Source organism: Phaseolus vulgaris, chromosome 4 (genome assembly GCF_000499845.2).
Source record: "Phaseolus vulgaris cultivar G19833 chromosome 4, P. vulgaris v2.0, whole genome shotgun sequence".
Classification (NCBI taxonomy): Eukaryota; Viridiplantae; Streptophyta; class Magnoliopsida; order Fabales; family Fabaceae; genus Phaseolus; species Phaseolus vulgaris.
The window spans coordinates 19692515-19715082 of record NC_023756.2 but is presented as its reverse complement, the minus strand read 5'-3'; the positions used below and the strand labels follow the sequence as shown (position 1 = coordinate 19715082).

At 40.6% G+C, this 22568-nt stretch overlaps 1 protein-coding gene and 1 pseudogene across 1 annotated transcript; one reads left to right on the top strand and one right to left on the bottom strand.

Moving 5' to 3' along the window:
* Positions 1-13905: 13905 nt before the first annotated feature.
* LOC137838435 (uncharacterized) lies at positions 13906-15039 on the bottom strand. Its single transcript, XM_068647681.1, has one exon. The coding sequence runs from the start codon at positions 15037-15039 to the stop codon at positions 13906-13908; it is 1134 nt and encodes a 377-aa protein (XP_068503782.1).
* Positions 15040-19935: 4896 nt separating this feature from the next.
* LOC137838434 (probable CCR4-associated factor 1 homolog 9) lies at positions 19936-20763 on the top strand (annotated as a pseudogene).
* Positions 20764-22568: the final 1805 nt, after the last annotated feature.

Below are 22568 nucleotides of genomic sequence, written 5' to 3'. Positions count from 1 at the left end.
AATAACTGGCTTGAAAACAAAGTCAAGGCACTAGAAGAAGAGTTGGAGAATTCAAAAACTGATTTTGAAAATCTAGAAATGCTTTATAAGAACTCTTCTTGCAAATGTGACTCACTTGTTTGTGAAAATTGTGAATCTCTTGAAAAGAAGGTTCACTACCTTGTGAAAACTGTGGATAGACTTTCAAAGGGTAAATCCAACTTTGAGACTGTCTTGGCATCTCAAAATTGTGCTTTTGGAAAAGCAAGTTTAGGTTTTAATCCACATAGCAAGAAAACTGAGTTTTCAAAGTCTTTTTCAAAACCGCCAAAAAAACGACCGATTGAAAAATCGAAACACGGTTGTTACATATTTTTTATTGCATGAAAAGAGGCCACTCAGTTAGATTCTGCAATATAAGGAAGTTTTTTGTTCCTAAAGGTATTTTGAAATGGGTTCCTAAGGTTTCTGAGGTTCCTACTAACATCATTGGACCCAAATTCATAAAGGGAGCAAATCTTGCTTCTTAATTTTTCCTTGTAGGTATCCTTGACAGCCAAAAATCATTTTTGGACTTGAAAAATGACTGCTAAAGGGAAAAATATCAAGAGCAAAGACAATCTTTGTACCTACACTTTTCAATTGTGTATGTCTTGCACGGTTCTCTGAATGTCAAGAGACATCCTTTGCACATGCATAGTGTTGATCAAAAGAAACTTGAAAGAGAGTATGTGTGTTTTTTTTCTCAATTTATGTAACTATGCCTTGTGACCATATATACATATCAAAGTCTTCTTTTTGAGTGAATCTATTGGGGTTCTCTGTGCAAAGGTATGAACAAATTGCATACTGCATTTTCATCAATTTAAAAGGTAATTTTTTGTTATGAAAAATGTTCTTTTTGTTGTCACAGTAAAACAACTGATTGTTTTTTTCGAAACAACCGATTGTTTTTCCTCTAGTACCTTTGTATAATGCTTCCAAGTTTTCTTATGCATGATTAAACCATTCCTCTTTTTCAAATCTTGCTTTTGGACAAATATACATTAAATGTGCCTCAGAATCTGATAATAAAAGATTATATCCACTTTGAAAGCTCTATGTCATGTTCTATTCTTGAAATGTCAACATTGTTTGTACTACTGAACTACTGTTTTATCATTCTGATTTCTGCTTTGTACAACCCTTCTCATTGTCTATTTGTGAGAACAAATAGGGGAAGAAGTTTATGCTTGATTTGGTTTTATAGAAAGCTTTAAAATTGTGCATTATGTTGTTGCTTTTCTGCACTTGAAAGCACTTGAACACTTCACTTTTTCTAGTTTTTCTACAAATGTTGTATATGCAGAAAACCAGTTTGTGTGTGTCTTGTTATCTTACTGCTATACTTGCTTTATATATGCATCAATTCTGTGTTGCAGAACCTTTCAAGTATATGTGCTATGATGAAGAATAATCAAAGTGATGCTTATGGTTCAAGAGCATACACCTTACTCAAATTCTTGACAAGTCAAAATTCATGACCTATGTAAAGTAAGTTGTATATGTTCTTCCTATGCTTTTGGCTTCATAAGACCAAATGAAATTCTAATCATGCTTGAGGTAATGCAAAGGTATGAATGTATTTCATTATGCATTTCCCATCACTTTGGAAGATGATTTACTTTGAAAAATAACATTTTCTTGCTATCTCAAAAAAACAACCGATTGTTTTCACGAAACAATCGATTGTTTTACCTCTGACACATTTGAATAAAGATGTTATAATTTCTTATGCATGATTACAGCTGTTTCTTTTCTTTCATAACCCATTATGAGTCAAATATGCATTCTTTGTGCCTCTGAATTAGATCATAAAGAGATATATTATTTGTTTTCCTTGAAATTTAAAGCTTTTTATGAATGACAACCACATTGGTGGTCATGGGGTTGATGGACGTCTGGAAGGTTTGCTCTTAACAAAAGAAAGAATATTTCTACCAAATCCACCTCTTGAGCAATCATTTGACCAACTTGAACTGTTGGATGAAGAAAAGATAGGGGGAGAAACTGTGGTCTCCTTGTTGAAATTTCTGGGGTCTATGGTACTTTGATTTTGCTGCGGTCATAGCTCTGATACACCGTAGAATGTTGCTGCAGTTCTGATATGGTATCACAGGTTTGTTGTTGCAATGGTGCTGCTACACACATTGGTATTTTGGTTTTTCTTAATTCTGATTTTACTCCTTCTTCTATTCTATTTGTGAAGACAAATTGGGGGAGAATTATATGGTTTGTATGTATGTTGCTATGTATCTGCTACATATCTACTTTAAAACTGGGTTTATATGATTTAGTTAGTTGTTGCATAACTCTTATTTTGCACCTTGTTTTCACTTGTTTTCACACTGATTTTGCTGGTTTTCCTTATGAGAATCACATAGTGAAAATTGGTTATGTGGTGCTAATGATATATGGATATGATTACTGTTGATACATGCACAAATTATGTTTTGCAGGTACTAACAAAATCAAACAGAACATCACAAGCACATCACAAGCAAACCAAGGATTTGTCTTCATCAAATAGGGGGAGATTGTCTTCATCACATTACACCTTTGATAAATATCACATAGAGATCTTGTCCCTATAACAAGAATTTCATCAACTTCAACATCAAAGAGGTGTGGATTTTTCAGAAATTGCTTTCTTACTATTCATCCGAATTCCATTGTTGATCTTCCATGAACTTTACATCTCTATTGACAAGATTTTTTTCATTTTATGGTTCAAAAATTTTGTAAGCTTTAGAGATGTTACTATATCCAATAAAAAATTTGATTTCAACATTTTTGTCAAGTTTTTCTCTTTTAACATATAGAACATAAGAACAATAAACACACACAAAAATCTCAAATTTTGTAAATCTGGTATGTACCCAAACCAGCTTTCAAATGGATTGTTTTGTTCAAAACTATAGTTGATCCTGTTCAGAAAAAAATACAATTGTGCTTGCAGCCTCTACCCACAACTTATTTGACAAATCCTTCTCATGTAACATACACCTTGTTATCCTGCGATGCTTCTATTTTTCCTCTCACTAACACCATTTTGTTGTGGGAGGTATGACAGTGTAAGTTGGTGTTCAATGCTATCTTCTTCACAGTATTTTTAAAAAACGTCAATTGCATGTTGCTTTTGCATTGTTAAACCTTATTATTTTCAAACTGCAACCACTTTGATTCTCTACAAATGTTTAATATTTGTAGAAGATACTAGAAACCTTAGTCATGGATATAAAAATATAAATCGAACAATATCTTATATAATCATCAATAAAAGTAGCATAACATTTATTACCAGTGAAAGACAATACTATTTGAGGTCCCCCAACATTTGTATGAGGAAATGGTCTTCTGTGGTATCAGGAAATGTTTTTCTGACTGACTTACAGAATTGGCAAGCCACACAATCTACCAACTTGACTTTAATCATCGAGACACCTTTGACCAAGGCATGTTTTGAAATATATAACAGTTGCATATGACAAAAATGTTCAAGTCTTTTATGTCATAGATCAATTAGATTTAAAGCATGTTGTTTAGATCTCATTTTAACTCTGAACATATATTTACCTTTAGTTGTTTTAGTCAAACACCAGATAAATTCAAATATGACTTTGAAGCCCATTTTCAACAATCTATGCAACAGTAAGGAAATTTTGATCAATGTTAGATACACATAAAACATCAGAGATATAATTCAAACTTGTTAAGTTTAAATAACAATGATCCATTTTCCTTTAACAAAGATGAAATAATCATTTCCAATTTTCACTTTTAAAACTTATGATTTTGTCATACTCTCTAAATAGCTTTTCATCGTTGGTCAAATGGTTTCTGCAGCCGCTATCTATTAACCATGAGTTATTAGAAGTGTTGGTTGTAGCTAAACATGTTGAAACAAGTTTCTCATCTTCTTTCTCTTTCACAATTACTTTTACCTCTTTTTATTTAGACTTGCAGATTCGCTTTACATGTCCAAAATCACTATAGTTTTTACACTTGACATCTGGCCTCCACCAACATTAAATTATCTTTTTGCAAAGTGGATAAGGAGAAAAGTTTTCACATTATTGATTTTTTTTTAACCTTCTCTCATCTTTTTCATCCATTTATTATTCTTTTTTTTTCTACGTTTAGAAACTTGTTCTTTTACATGAAAAACACATTTTATAGTCTCGTCTCATCATTTTTCTTTGTTCTCTAGAAGGCATTTACAAATTCTTCCAAGTTGATAGTTAACATATCTTCCACTCAAAAGTTGAGATTTTTTACTCATATTTTTCTACTATAGTAATCATAATTTTTTAACAATATTATTTCATCAGAAAGAGTTTAAGAAGTTGAACTTTATTTGTTATACTCAGAAGTTTATCTATATAACTTTTAATTATTTCTGATCCTGTCGGTTGACCTAGCGCAAGAGCGTGGCCTCGTCTTGATCTTCCTCACCAGCTTGACACCACGTGCCCTTCAAGTCCACACCACAGATAGTCTATCTGAGAACTTGAAAACACAAGATGGCGCCTCTGCGACCGGTGGCGCTCCGACGCTCAAGTCAGTAACAAGAACACCCAAAAACTGAGAGAAAACTATACTCTGTAGGATCGTACTAAAGTGCACGCAACCCTAGCAATGAGCCGTAATGAAAAACGTACCTCTGCAAATTCTGTTAAGTTTACCTTTATAGCTAGGTTTTTTCTCTCTCCAGGCAGTTACGCTTTGGACGCGTGGCTCGCATCCAACCCAACACGTGTCGCTATCTGGGCCGGGGTAGCAGGTAGCACCCAGCCCTACACGTGTCATCATCTGAGCTAAGGTAACTCGAGCGTCATTTCTACACTGTATCCAACCCTACACGTGTCATCATCTGGGTTGGAATGACAGGTAGCATCCAACCCTACACGTGTCATCATCTGGGTTGAGGTAACTTGAATATTATTTGTGCTAGTGACCAGCCGCACGACCAAGTCCCCTATTCGAGGAGTAATCTAGCACGTACTGCGCTGTGAAACACCACATGACAAGGCGAGTATCAGATGCAACAAAGTGCATCATCTCTGTGATATCGCTTGTCGTGAGTGCCACCCTCCTTATTGCTACGCCGTACACGTTCTAGCTGGGGAAGCCTTGCCACCAACGAATGTCCACTCTGGGAGTCCCGTCGCTGATGAGCAAGGTGTTCCCCCCAGCTTACTCGACCTTTGTTCCCCATGCTAGTGCAACAACCATCTTACTGGACTTACTCGCTTGAAACTACTCTTCTGAGCCTCCAACAGTTTTAACTAGGTTTCCTGGAAGATCCGGCGGTGTGCCCCCATTGGCGATGTCTGACCACCCGATCTTCCATTGTCTAACACGTCGATGTCATACAAGCCCGGCGACAACCGGTTATGTTCATTGTGACACGCCACTTCCATGAGTCGGCGACTATGCTCACTCCTGAACCATTCATCTCTTTTTGTCCACGTGTTCTGCTGAGCACGCTCCACACGGTCACGTGCCAGACACGTCATCACAACTGATGACCTGGTCGGTACACAAGCCCCCCAGTCTTGAGCTGCGACTTGTTCTTCGAAAAGGCTATAGGGTTAAATTTCCGGCGACCTGCGTGGCCTTGCGCGTTGGCGCTCATTCTGTTCATCGATTTGACACTTCACCAACCCCTTCAATCGCTCGACACGTGGACCTATCAACGACCATAATTCCGTGTCGCTTGCGCTTCTCGCAACGTTCGAGACTCTTCAAAACTTTTAAACACTTCGCGCCACTTCACTGTTTCATTATCTTCTTCCTTACTCCAAACTCTCGAAACACCTCAGTGAACGCTTCGACTCCCTCAATCTCCATCTTACTGAACACTTTTCTGATCATCAAAAGGTAACTTTTTTATCACTCCCACTGATATTTGCTGCATTTTAATCGGTTTGCATCATCCATTAACTGTCTGGAGCGTACGTTGTGGGATGATTTCTCTGCTTTGCTTTTTCTTTTCTGCGTTTAGGGTTTCTAAACCTTTTCTCTGCGAGCCCCCCTTGTTCTTCTATCTCCTTCTCTTCTGTTGAGTCTCTCTGCTTACAAACTCTCATCTCTTCCCCTTTTCGTCTTCTTGCAGCTTCTCCGATGGCTCGCTCCAAAGTTACACCAAACCCTCCTCCATCTCCTCGCAACCCTCCGACGAACACCCGTAGGGCAAACCCTTCCTCTTCCCGCGACCCCCCAAGGGATCCTAACGTCCCTTCAAGCCAGGTCGTGAGACCCGCGTCTTCTCGACCCAGCCAACCGCAGCCAAACCCACCTCACACCAGCGCAGCTGTGAGGTCCCTTTCAAACTACAAGCAACTATACCCTTGGGCCTCTTCAGCCCTGCTGGGTGAGACTTCCTCCATCAACACCGACCGCGACATCCTCCGCCTTCAAAAAGGTGACCAAACTCACCTTTCTTTCAGCAAGGAAGACGATGACAAGGTATCTGTGCATCCTTGTCCCCCTTGAGAGCCTATTTGCATCGATAACCAGGGGAGCGACGACGACCCCTTCTGCTTCATCTACACCACAATGTTCAAGAAAGTCAAGCTCCGATTCCCTTTCACCCGCTTCCAGAGGGAGCTCCTGACCGAGCTTGACATAGCCCCCGCCTAGCTTCATCCCAACAGCTGGGCGTTCGTCCGGGCCTACCAAATCATTTGTGCACACTTGGGATATCCGGCTTCAGTGGACGTGTTCCTCTACCTGTTCGAGGCCAAGAACCCGGGCGATCGTCTATGGGTTAGCCTCAACGGGGTCGCTGGGAGGTCCATCCTTTCCATCTTCCAGAAATCGTATAAGGACTGGAAGGGGAAATTCGTGCGCGTTCGCTGCAACGACCGAGACCCTTCCCTCCTCGACGGGTTTCCCTTGTATTGGGTGAACAAGGGAAAGAAGGAGTCGAGCTTCAGGAAGGCCAGGGGGCCAGAAAAAATGGGGGAGCTCGGCAAAGACTTATGCAACTTCTGGAAAGGAGTTGCCTCTTCCAACGTGACTGTGCCTACTTCCTCCATCATCACCTACGAGTTTCTCGAAGGCCAACTGGATGTTCACATAGGTTTGTCCTTAAGTCTTTGAGTTCCCCTAATTCAAACTTGCATCACCTTGTCCTTACTTTGATGTTGTTGTTCTGATTTGCGTATGGTTTTAACTTTTTCCACGCATTGACTTACAATGCTTATCTTCATGGGCATTATTAACTGTCGAATCTTTGTGCTGGTTGGTAACTGTTGGCCCCTTTATGCAGATATGATGCTGGGGAAGGATAGGATGGCTGAGCTACGCTCCATAGCCAAGCTCCACAATCTTGCGGCGGGCTCCCAAACTGTCCCAAACTCTGTCGCAGAGATCGCCGCTGCCCAAGGCCAGTCTCCGCCAGTTGGCCCGTCCAACGCTGTTGCTCTTCCCGCCCCTGAGCGAAAAAAACTACCACCCAAAAGGGCTAAGAGGAAAGCCCCCAGGGTTGTATCAGACGAGGAAGCGGACGAGAGCACCGAGGACGGGCTGATTTGCAAAAGGAGAAGGGGAGTTGCAACTGAGCCACCAGCAGCTGAGGTCGCCCCTCCTGACTACGCCGAGAATCCCCTAGTGCCTCCACGCCCTTTGAGTCCGCTGGGGACGTTCTCGCGTCCAACACCTTGGTTGCTGAAGCTGCGCCTGAACAGCTTGCTGATACACAAGCTTCCTCCCAAGCTGCAACAGAACTACCAGCCTCACCACCACGCCTCGAGGCTCCCCTCACCATCCAACCTTACGAGGGTGGTGGTGAGCACCAACCCCTACCTCCTCCTCCAACACCGGGCCTTCCAACTTCCCACCAGGAAGCCTTGAAATCTTTCAACGTGCGCCTACACGCCATGGTCGACGAATGCCTTCCTCAAATCGTCGGCGAAGGGCTAAAAGGCTCCTTGGACAAACTTGAGCTCGATTGCCGCATCCATCAGGAGATGGCAAGCACCGCGAGAGCTGAAGCCGAGAAAGTCAAATGCGACATGATGATGCAAGGCTTAGAGTTCTCGCGGATCGAAAACGCTCTCAACGAAGAGCTCCGAAGCTTGCGTGAGGACAATAAAGAATTGCGCAAGAAACTGCACGACAAGCTACAGAACGCCGTTGAGCTGGAGAGCAAAATCGTTCCTATGAGGAAGCGAATCGCAAAGCTGGAGGAGGCCCAAAGGACCGACGCAGATCAAATGTCCAAACTAGAGAAAAGGTCGACCGAACGGGAAACTCTTCTGGGCAAAGTTGAACAAGATCGGGATAAGGCAAACAAAGAATTGAGTGAAACAGCTACCGAGCTTGCCCGAGTTCGTGAAGAGAGCAACGGGTTCAAGCAGAAAGTCGACGAGCTTGAGCTTGAAATCACCCGAGTTCGCGGAGAGAACAACGAGCTTCAACTTGAAATCACCCAGGTTCGTAAAGAGAACAACGCGTTCAAGACGAAGATCGACGAGCTTCAGCTTGAGGCTGCCCAAGTTCTTACTTCCGACTTCGGAGCAGTTTTGCAGAAGTTCGCCTGTAAATTTGTTGATCTTGACCTTTCCGAGTTTTCGGTGTACAATGAAGTGGTAGATGGCAAAATTATGCCTCCAACTTAACTGCTGCTCCCATCTGCCGCTTCAACTTTACCGCTTTTGAAACTCTTGTATTTAATCTTGACTCGTATGTAATAATTTTCTTTATGCTTGAACTATTTGACACACGTGTGCATATACATATGGTCTTCTAACTTATCTGTTGTTCGATCACCTGGTATGACTGGCTGGTTTTTACTCAACCCAACGCACTTCGCACAAATTGGTACTTAATTCTTTGGAAATCACCTTAACTTGAACAAACGGTTAGTCTGCAGCAATAACGTTTAACGCGAAATCACTTACTTAGCAATAAGGGCGTAGGTCGATCTTAGTATCTGAAATCTCATTCGCCCGATCTGCCAAAGGACAAGCGTATTTCTACGTTATCGACCAAAACTTCGTTGATCTGGCTCTCACCGTGTAATGCTCTTTCTATTTCAATCCCAACCCATGCGCTTTCGGCGATGCCGTTTTCCTTTAACTGAAAATGTCCCCTGCGAGGCCATCACATGACTTCATCTTTGCTCATCTGGAAGGAGAGCTGCCTTCCGGATCTCCCCCTAACCTTCCCGAGTCTTTTACCTGAGATAACTTAAATCATTGTCCCCTCATCTGGGGGTAGAGCCGCCTTTCGGATCCTTCTCTACCTCCCTGAGTTTTAGAACAATGATTTAGGTGGTGAGGTGTCCTCTGCGAACCTCCCCCAACCACCCTTTAACTGGTCCTACTAGATCAATATTGACGTTTCACTCAAGGGGGAAGGCAATCTCCAACCTTCCTTTCCCACACTTAAGATCATTAACACCCCTAACCTTTTAGTTTCATCTGGCCTGAACTCACTCGAGGGTGAGAAGGACTTTAATCTTTTATTGCCTTCACTTGCTCGGGGCGAGGAAGGTCCTTTTAACCTCTTTCTCGCCTACGCTCGCTCGAGGCGAGGAGGCCTTTTTAATCTCTTTCTCGCCTACGCTCGCTCGAGGCGAGGAGGTCTTTTTAATCTCTTTCTCGCCTACGCTCGCTCGGGGCGAAGAGGTCTTTTCAAACTCTTTTTCGCCTACGCTCGCTCGAGGCGATAAGGTCTTTTTAATCTCTTTCTCGCCTACGCTCGCTCGGGGCGAGGAGGTCTTTTCAAACTCTTTCTCGCCAGATGGCGGCCAGAAAATTTTATGCTTGTGCCTTCGATCACCGGATGGCGATGAAGGTTTAAAGCTTCATACTTTGAGAACTTTGTATTTGATGCATGCAATTTGGATTCACCATTGTTTAAAACTACACAAGGGCGATAAAGTCTCTTTCTAAAAGCTTAAAAAACGATGATCATGCAAACTTAATAACTGGGAAACTTTGATAAACTTCGAAAACTTCTTTATTGGGTGGCCTCGTTAAAAACCCTCCTTAGGGAAAAATAGTGCCCCCTTGAAAAACTGTTCAAACTGAAACATTCTTAACTGTTCAAAGTAACCGCTACTTACAATGCTTTTAACTGTAATAAAACTTGAGATGGGTGGCGTTCCAAGTGCGAGGAATCGCCCCTCCTTCCAACGTCTCCAAGCGGTAGGCGCCGTTCCCGAGTGCTTCGGTTATTCTGAACGGTCCTGTCCACTTGGGCGATAATTTGTTCTCCATCTCATACTGGTGGGCCTTCCTCATTACCAGGTCGCCACCTCTGAATTGCCTTGGTCTTACTCTAGAGTTGTACTTGCGTTCAACTCTTCTTTTTACCGCTTCAGCCTTCACCCGTGTTTCCTCCCTGACCTCATCCAGCAAATCCAAGTTCATTCTCCTTTCTTCGTTCGAGTCTTCCGCCACGAAGTTCTGGAATCTCGGCGAGCTTTCCTGGATTTCGACTGGAATCATCGCATCGCATCCATACACTAAGCTAAACGGGGTTTCATGGGTTCCCGACTGCTCAGTGGTATGATATGCCCACACTATGCGGGGAACTTCTTCAGCCCAAGACCCCTTGGCCTTTTCCAACCTTCTCTTCAGACCTCTCAGCAGAACCCGATTGGCCGACTCCACTTGCCCATTCGTTTGTGGGTGCTCCACAGAAGCAAACACCTGTTGTGTTCCGATGTCCTCACACAGCTTCTTCAACAGGTGACTTGCAAACTGAGTCCCATTATCTGATACCAAACGCTTGGGCACACCAAAACGACACACAATATTCTTCCACACGAAACTCTGGATTTTGTGCGCGGTGATCTGGGCTACTGGTTCTGCTTCAATCCACTTCGTGAAGTACTCGATCGCCACAACCAAATACTTCACTTGCCTGATCGCCAACGGGAAGGGTCCCAAAATATCAATTCCCCACGTGTGGAAAGGCCAGGGGCTATAGATGGACTTTAGCTCTTCTGGGGGCGCCTTGTGCCAATCGGCGTGCTGCTGGCATTGCTTGCAACAATGGGCATATCTCTTGCAATCTTCCCTCATTGTGGGCCAGTAATATCCTGCGCGGACAGTCCTTGTTGCCAGAGCTCGACCCCCGATGTGGCTCCCACAAATCCCTTCGTGGAGCTCAGCCATAATTCTCGTGCACTTCTCTCCGTGTACACATACAAGAAGAGGGTGTGTAAATCTGAACCTGTACAGCTCGCCATCGATGAGGGTAAACTTGCTGGAGCTCTTCTTTATCTTTCTGGCCTCTGTTGAGTCCATTGGGAGCACGCCATCTGCCAAGTAGCGCTGGTATGGCGTTATCCACGTATCTGGTTCGTGGATAGCGCAAACTTGCATCATTTTTACCTCTTCCGCTCGGCGCGCTCTGACCCTCGGCGTCCTCAAAGTCTCCTGTGTTAGAGATCTATGGCTCCTCGCCGTCCTTTCCATCGATCTGCAAATGTGAAGGACCTGGTGATCCGCGACAAAAGCCCGAGGTGTCTTCAAAGTTTCTTGTATAACGGTCCTCTGTCTGCCCCCGTTGCCTGAACTGGCGAGCTTGGCTAGCAGGTCAGCTCGGGCATTCTGCTCTCTTAGCACGTGCACCACTTCAAACAAAACAAAGGACCTCCTCAACTCTTGCACATACTCCAAGTAAGCTGCCATCTGCAGATCTTTGGCCTGAAACTCGCCGGTTACTTGCCCAGTGACCAACAATGAATCACTCTTGGCCATCAGCACCTTTGCCCCCATTTCCTTTGCCAACAGAATGCCGGCGATCAAAGCTTCATATTCTGCCTGATTGTTGCTGGCTTTGAAAGCGAACCTCAGGGACTGCTCTATCAACACACCGTTGGGTCCCTCCAGAATAACTCCGGCCCTGCTACCCAGCTGGTTAGACGACCCATCCACCGAGAGCACCCAACGAAAATAATCTCCGGCGTTCTGCACGGCCTCGGAGGATAGCTCGACCACAAAGTCAGCGAAGATTTGACCCTTGATCGGTCCTCGGGGCTCATACTTGATGTCGAATTCCGACAACTCCACCGCCCATTTCACCATTCTCCCAGCCACATCCGGTTTCTTCAAAACCTTCTGGATGGGTAGGTCAGTCATTACCAACACTGTAAAGCTCTGAAAGTAATGGCGCAGCCTCCTCGCCGAAAATACGACTGCCAGAGCCGCCTTCTCTAAAGCCTGATATCTCACCTCTGGGCCCTGCAACACCTTGCTAACAAAATAGATGGGTTTTTGGACCTGATCTTGATCCTGGACAAGGACTGCGCTTATCGCCCTCTCAGTTATGGCAAAGTACAACCTGAGGGGCGTTGCCACTTGGGGTTTACACAGGACCGGCGGGCTCGCCAAGTATTCTTTGAGCCTCACAAAAGCTTCTTCGCACTCCTTCGTCCAGACAAACCTGTTATTCCTCTTTAAGCATTGGAAGTATGGGTGACCCTTCTCTCCATTGGTGGACACGAACCGAGACAGGGCGGCCATCCGACCTGTGAGCTGCTGCACCTCCTTTACAGTGGCAGGACTCCTCATCGCCAGAATGGCGGCACATTTGTCGGGGTTTGCCTCGATTCCCCTCTCCGACAAGAGGAAACCCAGAAATTTTCCTGCCTCCACGCCGAAAATGCACTTCTCAAGATTTACGCCGAAATGTGAACAATTCTTCTAGGTCAGTGACGTGCCTGCTCTTCTCCAGGGATGTTACGACCATGTCGTCAACGTACGCTTGCACATTCCTTCTGAGCATAGGGGCGAGCACCTTGTCCATTAGCCTTTGGTACGTGGCCCCCGCATTCTTCAGCCTGAAGGGCATCACTTTGTAGCAGTAGCATGACCTTTCTGTCATGAAATCAGTCTTTTCCTCATCCATGGGATGCATCTTAATCTGGTTGTATCCTGAGAAGGCGTCCAAGAACCTGAGCAACTTACACCCTGACGCACTGTCTACCAGGGCGTCTATACTTGGCAAAGGATAAGAATCCTTTGGGCAGGCTTTATTCAGATTCGTGAAGTCAACACACATCCGCCATTTCCCGCTGCTCTTCTTGACCAGAACGACGTTAGCGAGCTATTCTAGAACTGGATCTCCCTGATATGGCCTGCTGCCACGAGTTTCTGCGTCTCGTCCTTGATCGTCTGCCTCTTCTCTTCATTGAACTTTCTCCTTCTTTGGCGGATTGGCCTGACTTTGGGATCCATAGCTAAACGATGGCACAAGAAATCGGGATCAATCCCCGGCATGTCAGAAGTAGACCATGCAAACGCATCCAGATGTCTACTTATAACCCGGGCAATTTGGTCTTGTGTCTCACTGTCTAAGGTTTTCCCCAGTTTGAACGTCTTGCCGTTGATCTTCTTCTCAAGCCATTCCTCCACCGGCTGAGGCCTCCTCTCGCTGGCGATCAGCGCCCTTGCGATACCTGACTCCCTGGCGGTCTCGGGGCAGCTTCTCTCTTCCCCCACCCGAGCGGCGCTCTCAGACTGCCATCTCCAACGCCACATCCACAACTCGCCGGTTCCCCGGCTCAGGCTCCACGCCCGGGGGTGGCGTTGTGGTTACGTGGCATACAGATCTCTTGTTCTTGAGGCTGTTTTCATAGCACTTCTTCGCCTCCTTTTGGTCAGAACAGATGGTGATGATCATCCCTTCCATTGATGGTAGTTTGACCTTCATGTGCCTTGTTGAAGGCACAGCTCCTGTCCCGTTGAGTGTTGGCCTCCCCAACAGGATGTTGTATGCCGACGGAGCATTCACGACGAGATACCTGATCTTCTCTGTGCGCGAGGCCAGGCCATCTGTGAACGTCGTCCTTAACTCAATATACCCCCTGACTTCCACCTGGTCACCGGCGAAACCGTACAGGCAACCCCCATAGGGCCTTAGCTAGTCAGGGGATAGTGGTAACTTCTCAAAGGTCGGCCAAAACATCACATATGTCGAACTTCCTTGATCGACCAGCACTCGATGAACAGTCCTTCTTGCCGTGACGAGCGAGATTACGATAGGGTCATTGTCGTGAGGCACGACCTCCCTAAGGTCGTCCTTTGTGAACGTGATGTCCACGTCGGGCGAGTGGTCTTCAAAAACCTCCACTGACATCACAGACCTTGCGTACTTCTTTCGCTGTGACGCGGTGCACCCGCCACCCGAAAATCCACCAGCTATGGTGTGGATCTCGCTGTGGATGGGTACCTCGTGCTGTTGTCCCTCGCCACCCGCCGTTTGGGAGCCTGATGACTGGCCCGCTTGCTTCTCCAGCAAGTAATCCTTCAAGAACCCACATTTGACCAACTTAGCGAGCTGGTGCCCCAAAGCCAAACACGAGTTGAGAGAGTGGCCAAAGCTCTTGTGGAACTCACACCATGCGTCTGGTTTTGGTCCCAACACCTTGTCTGTTGTTTTCTCGGGTACTTTGAGCCTGGCCGCGATATTTGGGATGGCGATCAGGTCCGCCAACCCCATCACGAATTCATACCTTGGCGGGCGATTAGCCTCTCTGGGCTTCCCTGGCCCCTTTCCCTTACCCTTCCTTGGGTTATAAGGATGGCGCGTCCTCTGATCCCTCTTTCCCGCCACCGCTTCCATCACCCTCTGCGGCTGGATCCTTGTCTGAGCGCGTGGTTTAGCTGGGGCCACGTTTCCCCTTTTCTCGGAGACTTCGCTCTCAGTGGCGATGTGAGCCACGGCACGTCGCCGGATTTCAGCGAACGTGGCTGGGTGAGACCTAATAAGCGACTCACTAAAGGGCCCAGGCAAAACGCCCTTTTTGAAGGTATGTACAAACATCTCTTCATCTTTACCTGGCAAGCGGACTATTTGAGCTCCGAACCTGTTCAAGAAATCCTTCAGGGATTCCCCCTGGTACTGCCTTACGTCGAACAAATCATAAGACACCAACGGCGGTGCCTTATTCACTATGTACTGCTCAACGAACATCTTGGAAAACTGCTGAAACGTGGTAATGTGGCGAGTAGGCAAACTGACAGTAGACTGCGTCCGACCCCCCGAGAGCATCATCTAGGTGTGGAATGCCGTGAGATGAGCCTCAGGGTCCTCCACTCCGGTGAAAGACGCCTTCACCACCACCGTATTTGCCGGAACCACCGAGTCGATGATCTCTTGAGAAAATGGCATGGGAAAGCTACGCGATGGGGATGGGGGTGCAGATCCGTCCCCAACCGCGCGCTCCTCCCGTTCTTGAAGAGCTTTACGCAACTCTTCGTTGATCCTGTTGAGCTCCTCATTCCTAGCTTGCGAGGCCACTAGCGCCTCGTGCATTCTTTCTTGTTCAGAACGTGATGCAGCTACGTTCTCCTGCAGCGTCCTCATCATGTCCATCACCTGCGTCATAGACACAACATCCTCATCTGTTGACGGCGCGCCTGAACTAGACCGCGTCGTCCTCATCCTTTCCCAGCAAGCTCAGCAACTCAAAGGAACTCCGAACGAACAGTAAAACTTCGAAAACCGACTGCGACAACAAGCAGTCGAACAGAAAACACCAACACATCAGCAAACACGAACTGTGGTTGGGAATCACCTTTTATACGACCCCACGGTGGGCGCCAGATGATCCTGCCGGTTGACCTAGCGCAAGAGCGTGGCCTCGTCTCGATCTTCCTCACCAGCTTGACACCACGTGCCCTTCAAGTCCACACCACAGATAGTCTCTCTGAGAACCTGAAAACACAAGATGGCGCCTCTGCGGCCGGTGGCGCTCCGACGCTCAAGTCAGTAACAAGAACACCCAAAAACTGAGAGAAAACTATACTCTGTAGGATCGTACTAAAGTGCACGCAACCGTAGCAATGAGCCGTAATGAAAAATGTACCTCTGCAAATTCTGTTAAGTTTACCTTTATAGCTAGGTTTTTTCTCTCTCCAGGCAGTTACGCTTTGGACGCGTGGCTCGCATCCAACCCAGCACGTGTCGCTATCTGGGCCGGGGTAGCAGGTAGCACCCAGCCCTACACGTGTCATCATCTGAGCTAAGGTAACTCGAGCGTCATTTCTACACTGTATCCAACCCTACACGTGTCATCATCTGGGTTGGAATGACAGGAAGCACCCAACCCTACACGTGTCATCATCTGGGTTGAGGTAACTTGAATATTATTTGTGCGTAGTGACCAGCCGCACGACCAAGTCCCCTATTCGAGGAGTAATCTAGCACGTACTACGCTATGAAACACCACATGACAAGGCGAGTATCAGATGCAACAAAGTGCATCATCTCTGTGATATCGCTTGTCGTGAGTGCCACCCTCCTTATTGCTACGCCGTACACGTTCTAGCTGGGGAAGCCTTGCCACCAACGAATGTCCACTCTGGGAGTCCCGTCGCCGATGAGCAAGGTGTTCCCCCCAGCTTACTCGACCTTTGTTCCCCATGCTGGTGCAACAACCATCTTACTGGACTTACTCGCTTGAAACTACTCTTCTGAGCCTCCAACAGTTTTAACTAGGTTTCCTGGAAGATCCAGCGGTGTGCCCCCATTGGCGATGTCTGACCACCCGGTCTTCCATTGTCTAACACGTCGATGTCATACAAACCCGGCGACAACCGGCTATGTTCATTGCGACACGCCACTTCCATGAGTCGGCGACTATGCTCACTCCTGAACCATTCATCTCTCTCTTGTCCACGTGTTCTGCTGAGCACGCCCCACACGGTCACGTGCCAGACACGTCATCACAACTGATGATCTGGTCGGTACAATTTCTGTCTCCTTCATGCACTTACATGTCTTTGATTCTTTTAATGAAAAGTATAGATTTGAAGTTTAAAGTTATTGTGAAAATAATTTTTGATATATAAAAAAAATACATCTCTTTGTTTTTTTTTTTGTCTTCTTCTTTATAATACTTTATTTGAGTTAGATTTTCAAAACGTTCGGGAACCTCGTCATTTTTTGGTACTACCTTCCAAAAATCCAATGTTTTAAGATAATTGAAGAGACTTTTGGATGTAACGACGAAGGGTTATTGAAAATGAAAAATTAAGTTTGAAATTAAGAAATTTTAAAATAAAAAATCTTGTTTTTATCGTTTTCATCATTTATAATATCAGTGTCTCGAGAGATTTTAGAAGTATTTATTTGAAGGTAGATAATCTTAATATCATATCTAGTATTAGGATATATTAGAATTGCGGATAATGTTACTTTAAGAATTTAAATATATTATCTTTATGTTTAGAACTAATTATATTTAAATTATGGATAATTGAGATCATAACTAATTTATCTTATTCTAATTAATTTCCGCACTTCATCGGTATCTTTTTCTTCCTCATTTCTCTTTAATCTTATTTAATCTTATCTTTTATCATAAAAATATATTGATGATTATGTATAATTTATATTTTTACTTTTGTTTTAATTTTTCAAAATAAAAAACTAATTATATCCTCTTATTTTAAGTACTTGTTATTATAAGTTATTGATAGATTTTCATTGTTATTGTAGTTGGTTTGTTCTAAAAATAGATCGCTTTAAGAAAAATAAAATATATTCAAAACGAGATACTGCGCATTCCATTTTATTTAATTTATATTAAATTTAATTATTTTGTCGATGATAAAAGTATTACAGTACAAGTTATTTAAATTTACTTTACATGTCAAAGTTACTTTCATTCATACAATTTTATTTTATTGACAATTTATAAATAATATATTTGAATTAAAATTGTGAAATATTTCAGATATTATATATTATTGATCAATAATATCTTTAAGCAAAAAATAGGAGAAAAGTTTATCCAGATTAAAAATATTGATAACAAATAAATAAATAAAAATAGTTACTTACGCTAATTTCCTATCAATTGGAGAATATTTTAATACAAGTGTCACAAATATACATTCTGTTAATCATTTTGATATATATGGTCTCCGTTAAAACACATAAATGTTGTTAATTGATGATATATATATATATATATATATATATATATATGTATATTTAATTATTAGTTTTCTACTAATTCTATAATTTTTATAATATAGTATATAATTAATATGAAATATTGTGGAATTAAAAATTAAAAATATATAGTCAAAATTAAGTTGATAATAAGATGACAAGTTGATAATTATATGATTCTTTAGTACAAACTGTAATATGTGGATAACAAACTATCTGATTTATATGTGTAAGTTTACATGGATTTCTTTATTTTATTAACCACTTTAATATTATTGAGTTATATTTTGATATAAAAAAATTCTTTAATTGATTAAAGATCGACAATGTATAATATTTTAAATATAAACGTTAGTTTTAGATTTTAAAATTTTAAAAATTGATAAAAAAATGTAACATAAAATAGATAAAATAATTATTTGCAATTTAATTCTGTGTATTTGCACTTTCAAATCTTAATTTTTAATACATCAATTTCGTATTTTTTATACAACTTAACTTTTAGTTTATTTAAAACTAATTATTTTGTAAAATATAAGCTATATTTATACATATTTAAAACTCTGTATTTATATAATACAAATATTTTTAATTTTTTTTTGTTTATATTAAATTATTTTTGTTGATAAAAATTAATAAAAGTATTACAAGTATTTAAATTAATTTTATATGTCACAATTACTTTAATAATTAAAATTTTATTTTATTAACAATTTACAAATAATATACCTTATTAAAAATGGGGAAATAAGTAAGATATTATATATTATCGAAAAATTATATCTTTAATCAAATAAAGGGTATTTTATTTTTTGTTGATAAAAAATAATTTATTTAGATATAGTTAAAAATATTAAACATCTTTCATAATAAAAATAAATAAATAAATAAAGTGTGGAAAATTTAATTATTCATAGAATAAAAGGTCTGGGTTTTTCTTAATAACGAATCCCTACAATGTTATAGCTTAATACTAAATTAATTCCTGTCAATTAAATTGATATAGCGAGGCAGGATACTAAACAGAGGTAGGGTGCACAACAAATATAACAGAAAAACATTAAAACATTTTTCTTTTCTTTTATCATATAACTTCTTCATTTTATCATATAACTAAAACTTTGGTATTATATTTTAAAATTTTAAAAATTGAAAAAAAAATGGAACATAAAATAGATAAACTTATTATATGCAATTTAAATATATCAATCTCATAAAATAGATAAGTTAGTTATGATTTACCTATAATCATATCCTAACAAAAAATATATTTATAATTTATATATATATATATATATATATTTCAAAAATAAATAAGATAGTTAATTTATCATATAACTTCTTCATTTTATCATATAGCTAAAACTTTGGTATTATATTTTAAAATTTTAAAAATTGAAAAAAAAATGGAACGTAAAATATATAAAATAATTATCTGCAATTTAAATATATCAATCTCATAAAATAGATAAGCTAGTTATGATTTACTTATAATCATATCCTAACAAAAAAATATTTATAATGTATATATATATATATTTCAAAAATAAATAAGATAGTTAAATCTAATTGTGGGTTGAGATATAAAAGATAACTATCATTGATTCTGAAATGATCAACTCTTGAAATATGTATTAAAAATAAAAGTTTGTAAATAAATATGAAATAAGAGTAGAGTGCAAGAAGTAAGATTAGATTTGAGGAATGTAATAAAGAAAATGAAATCTTAATCTTATCCTGATATATTTAATTAATATATTGAATCATACCATAAAGAAATAATAAGTGTGATTATAAGATAAGATTGCATGAACCAATTATGTTTTGTAAGTGGTGTGTGATTTGGGCTATAAAAGTAGTGTAGTCAGGATGGTTGGTGTGGTTGTTTTGTTGTTCTTGAAGGGAAGAGAAAGAGAGATCAAAAGAGAAAGAGATATAAGAAGAGAAAGAGATATTGGAAGAGAAAGAGAGACAAAAAGAGAAAGCAACATGACATTTTCTTGCGGTTCTGTAATGACGAGATCAGTGTGGTCTTACAACCTTGAATTGGAGTTCGAGTTGATTCGTTCCATCATTGCCTTGTATCCTTTCATCTCTATGGACACAGAGTTCCCCGGCGTCATCTTTCAATCGCATCCAGGATTCCAACATCCACAAAATAATTACGCAGTGATGAAAGCTAATATAGACGGTATGCATCTCATCCAAGTGGGTCTCACCTTTTCAGACAGCCACGACAACCTTCCAACCTTTGGAACCTCGAACCGCTTCATTTGGGAATTCAACTTCTGTGAGTTTGATGTGACACGCCATGCTCATGCTCCTGACTCCATCACCCTCCTCCGAAGTCAAGGCATGGATTTTGACAAGAATCGAAAGTATGGAGTGAGCATTGTGCGATTTGCCGAGTTGATGATGATCTCAGAACTCCTCTGCAACAATAATATTTAGTGGATTGCTTTTCACAGTGCCTATGATTTTGGGTACATGTTGAAGATATTGAGCCAACGCTTTTTTTATATGCAACCATATTTACCTCCCAACTTAGGTGACTTTCTTCAACTTGTTAAATTCTTCTTTGGATACAGAGTATATGACGTCAAACATCTCATCAGATTTTGTCCCAACCTTCATGGCAGTTTAGATAGAGTTTCTGAGTCCCTAGGTTTGGATAATAATGCCAGAAAAAGTCATCATGCAGGCTCCGATAGCTTAGTCACTCTCCATGTTTTTAATAAAATTAAAACTCTCTATTTTCATACATAGCCTGACTTACTAGAACATGCAGGTGTGTTCTATGGCTTAGAGATGCCTTGATTTTTCTTTTTTACCATCTTTCTACTTGTATTCTCTTTCAATACGATAGAATTTTCAGATTCTACAATAATATATATCACTCCATTTTATTCTAGGTATCTCTCTTTCTTTTTTTCCCCTTATATATGTTTCTTCTTTAGTAATACATTTATGTTGTGATGGAATCAATCAAGAAATGTATTCCCTTTTGAAAACTCATTGTACATTGAAATGAGTGTTGGGTTTTCTCCGTGTCTTCTAAATACACTCAACAAACCTATGAAATTGATTGCTTTTAGGTGCATGACCATTCAATATATCAACTTTTATTTTTATTTCTCAATTAATTTTCGTTTATTTAAAACTAATTATTTGACTTCAAATAAGCAGTAGAAACGGTGACGAAAATTCTCATTGTGAAATGTTCAAAGTGTTAGCCTTTGAATACGCACCTTGCATGGACTCTCTTTTTGCTGTGTGTGGCCCTCACATATTACAGATAGTGAATTTTGAATAAATAATTTTATTTTTTTAGAAATATGAGACTACATAAAATAAAATTTTCGGTAATTACGGGAGTGAAAAAAAAATAGATTTTAAAGATATATAGGTTATCTTACCCCGATCCCGCACTTTATTTTATATTTTGTTTCTAATGTTATTTAACAATTATTTTATTGCTTAACTATATATGTAGAGTGTACATGTATTTCTTTATTTTATCATATAACTAAAATTTTGGTTATAGATTTTTTTTTTTAAATTGATAAAAAGAAATGGGACATAAAATAGATAAAATAATTACAATACAAAAACTCTTATTTTTAAAGAGAGGTTTGCTAACAAAGGTTTAAAAAACCTCTCCAATAAGATAAGTGTACAAAAGAGGTTTTCTAAACCCCAAGTAAGTAATGGCAGTTTTTTAGAAATCCAACAAATTTTATTAATTTCCCACTTCCGCGTTTTTTAACATTGAGTTGGCACCACATATTGCTTTTAACAATTTTGGAGGCATATCATTTCACGCATTCTCAATTTCTCAATTAGTTCAAGATGTATGTCTAATATTTGGGAATTTTGATGTGAAGTGTAAAAAATTGTTCTAAATTTGTTTACAAATTTTGTAACTGATTTTCATGCTCTTTTATGATGTAACATAAAAAAAAATAAAAATCAAGCAATCATAATTGTCGATTAATCAGTGAAACTCTCAACTGTTTAAGTTCCGTACACACTTATTAGCTTAATTAGTCTAATTCTTTATTGTTGTCATTATATGTTCCAACTAATCATCCAATCTAATTTTCATGTACTACAATATCAACCACATTTGAATATGGATTCAACACATTTGAATTTTCAACCCGTGTTTATATCATTTCATTGTTTTAATCTTTAGACACAAAGTCTGTTTAATAATTTTTCAATTCAAAATTAATATTCCAGTTCTCACAATAATATTTAAAAACAAAATAAAACTAGAAAGAAAATTCAACAAATAAAATAAAACTAAAAATATAAGAAAATTAAACAACTAAAAAAAGTAAATAAAACAAACTAAAAGGAAATAATAACTAGAAAGATAACCATACTTTGTGCTCAATCATCTCTTCCTAGCAACTCATCCAGCTGTATTTAAATCTCCATCTACAGTTGTAGATGGTCTTGTTTCATCTGTTGGACATACTCTAGGAAAAGAATACATGTCCCTAGGTTATACATGTTCTGGGGTCATCAAACTCAGTTTCACCACACAACACATAACATTAAACAAAAACTAAACAAAAAACACAAAAACAAAACATAGTAATTAAAATACTGGATTG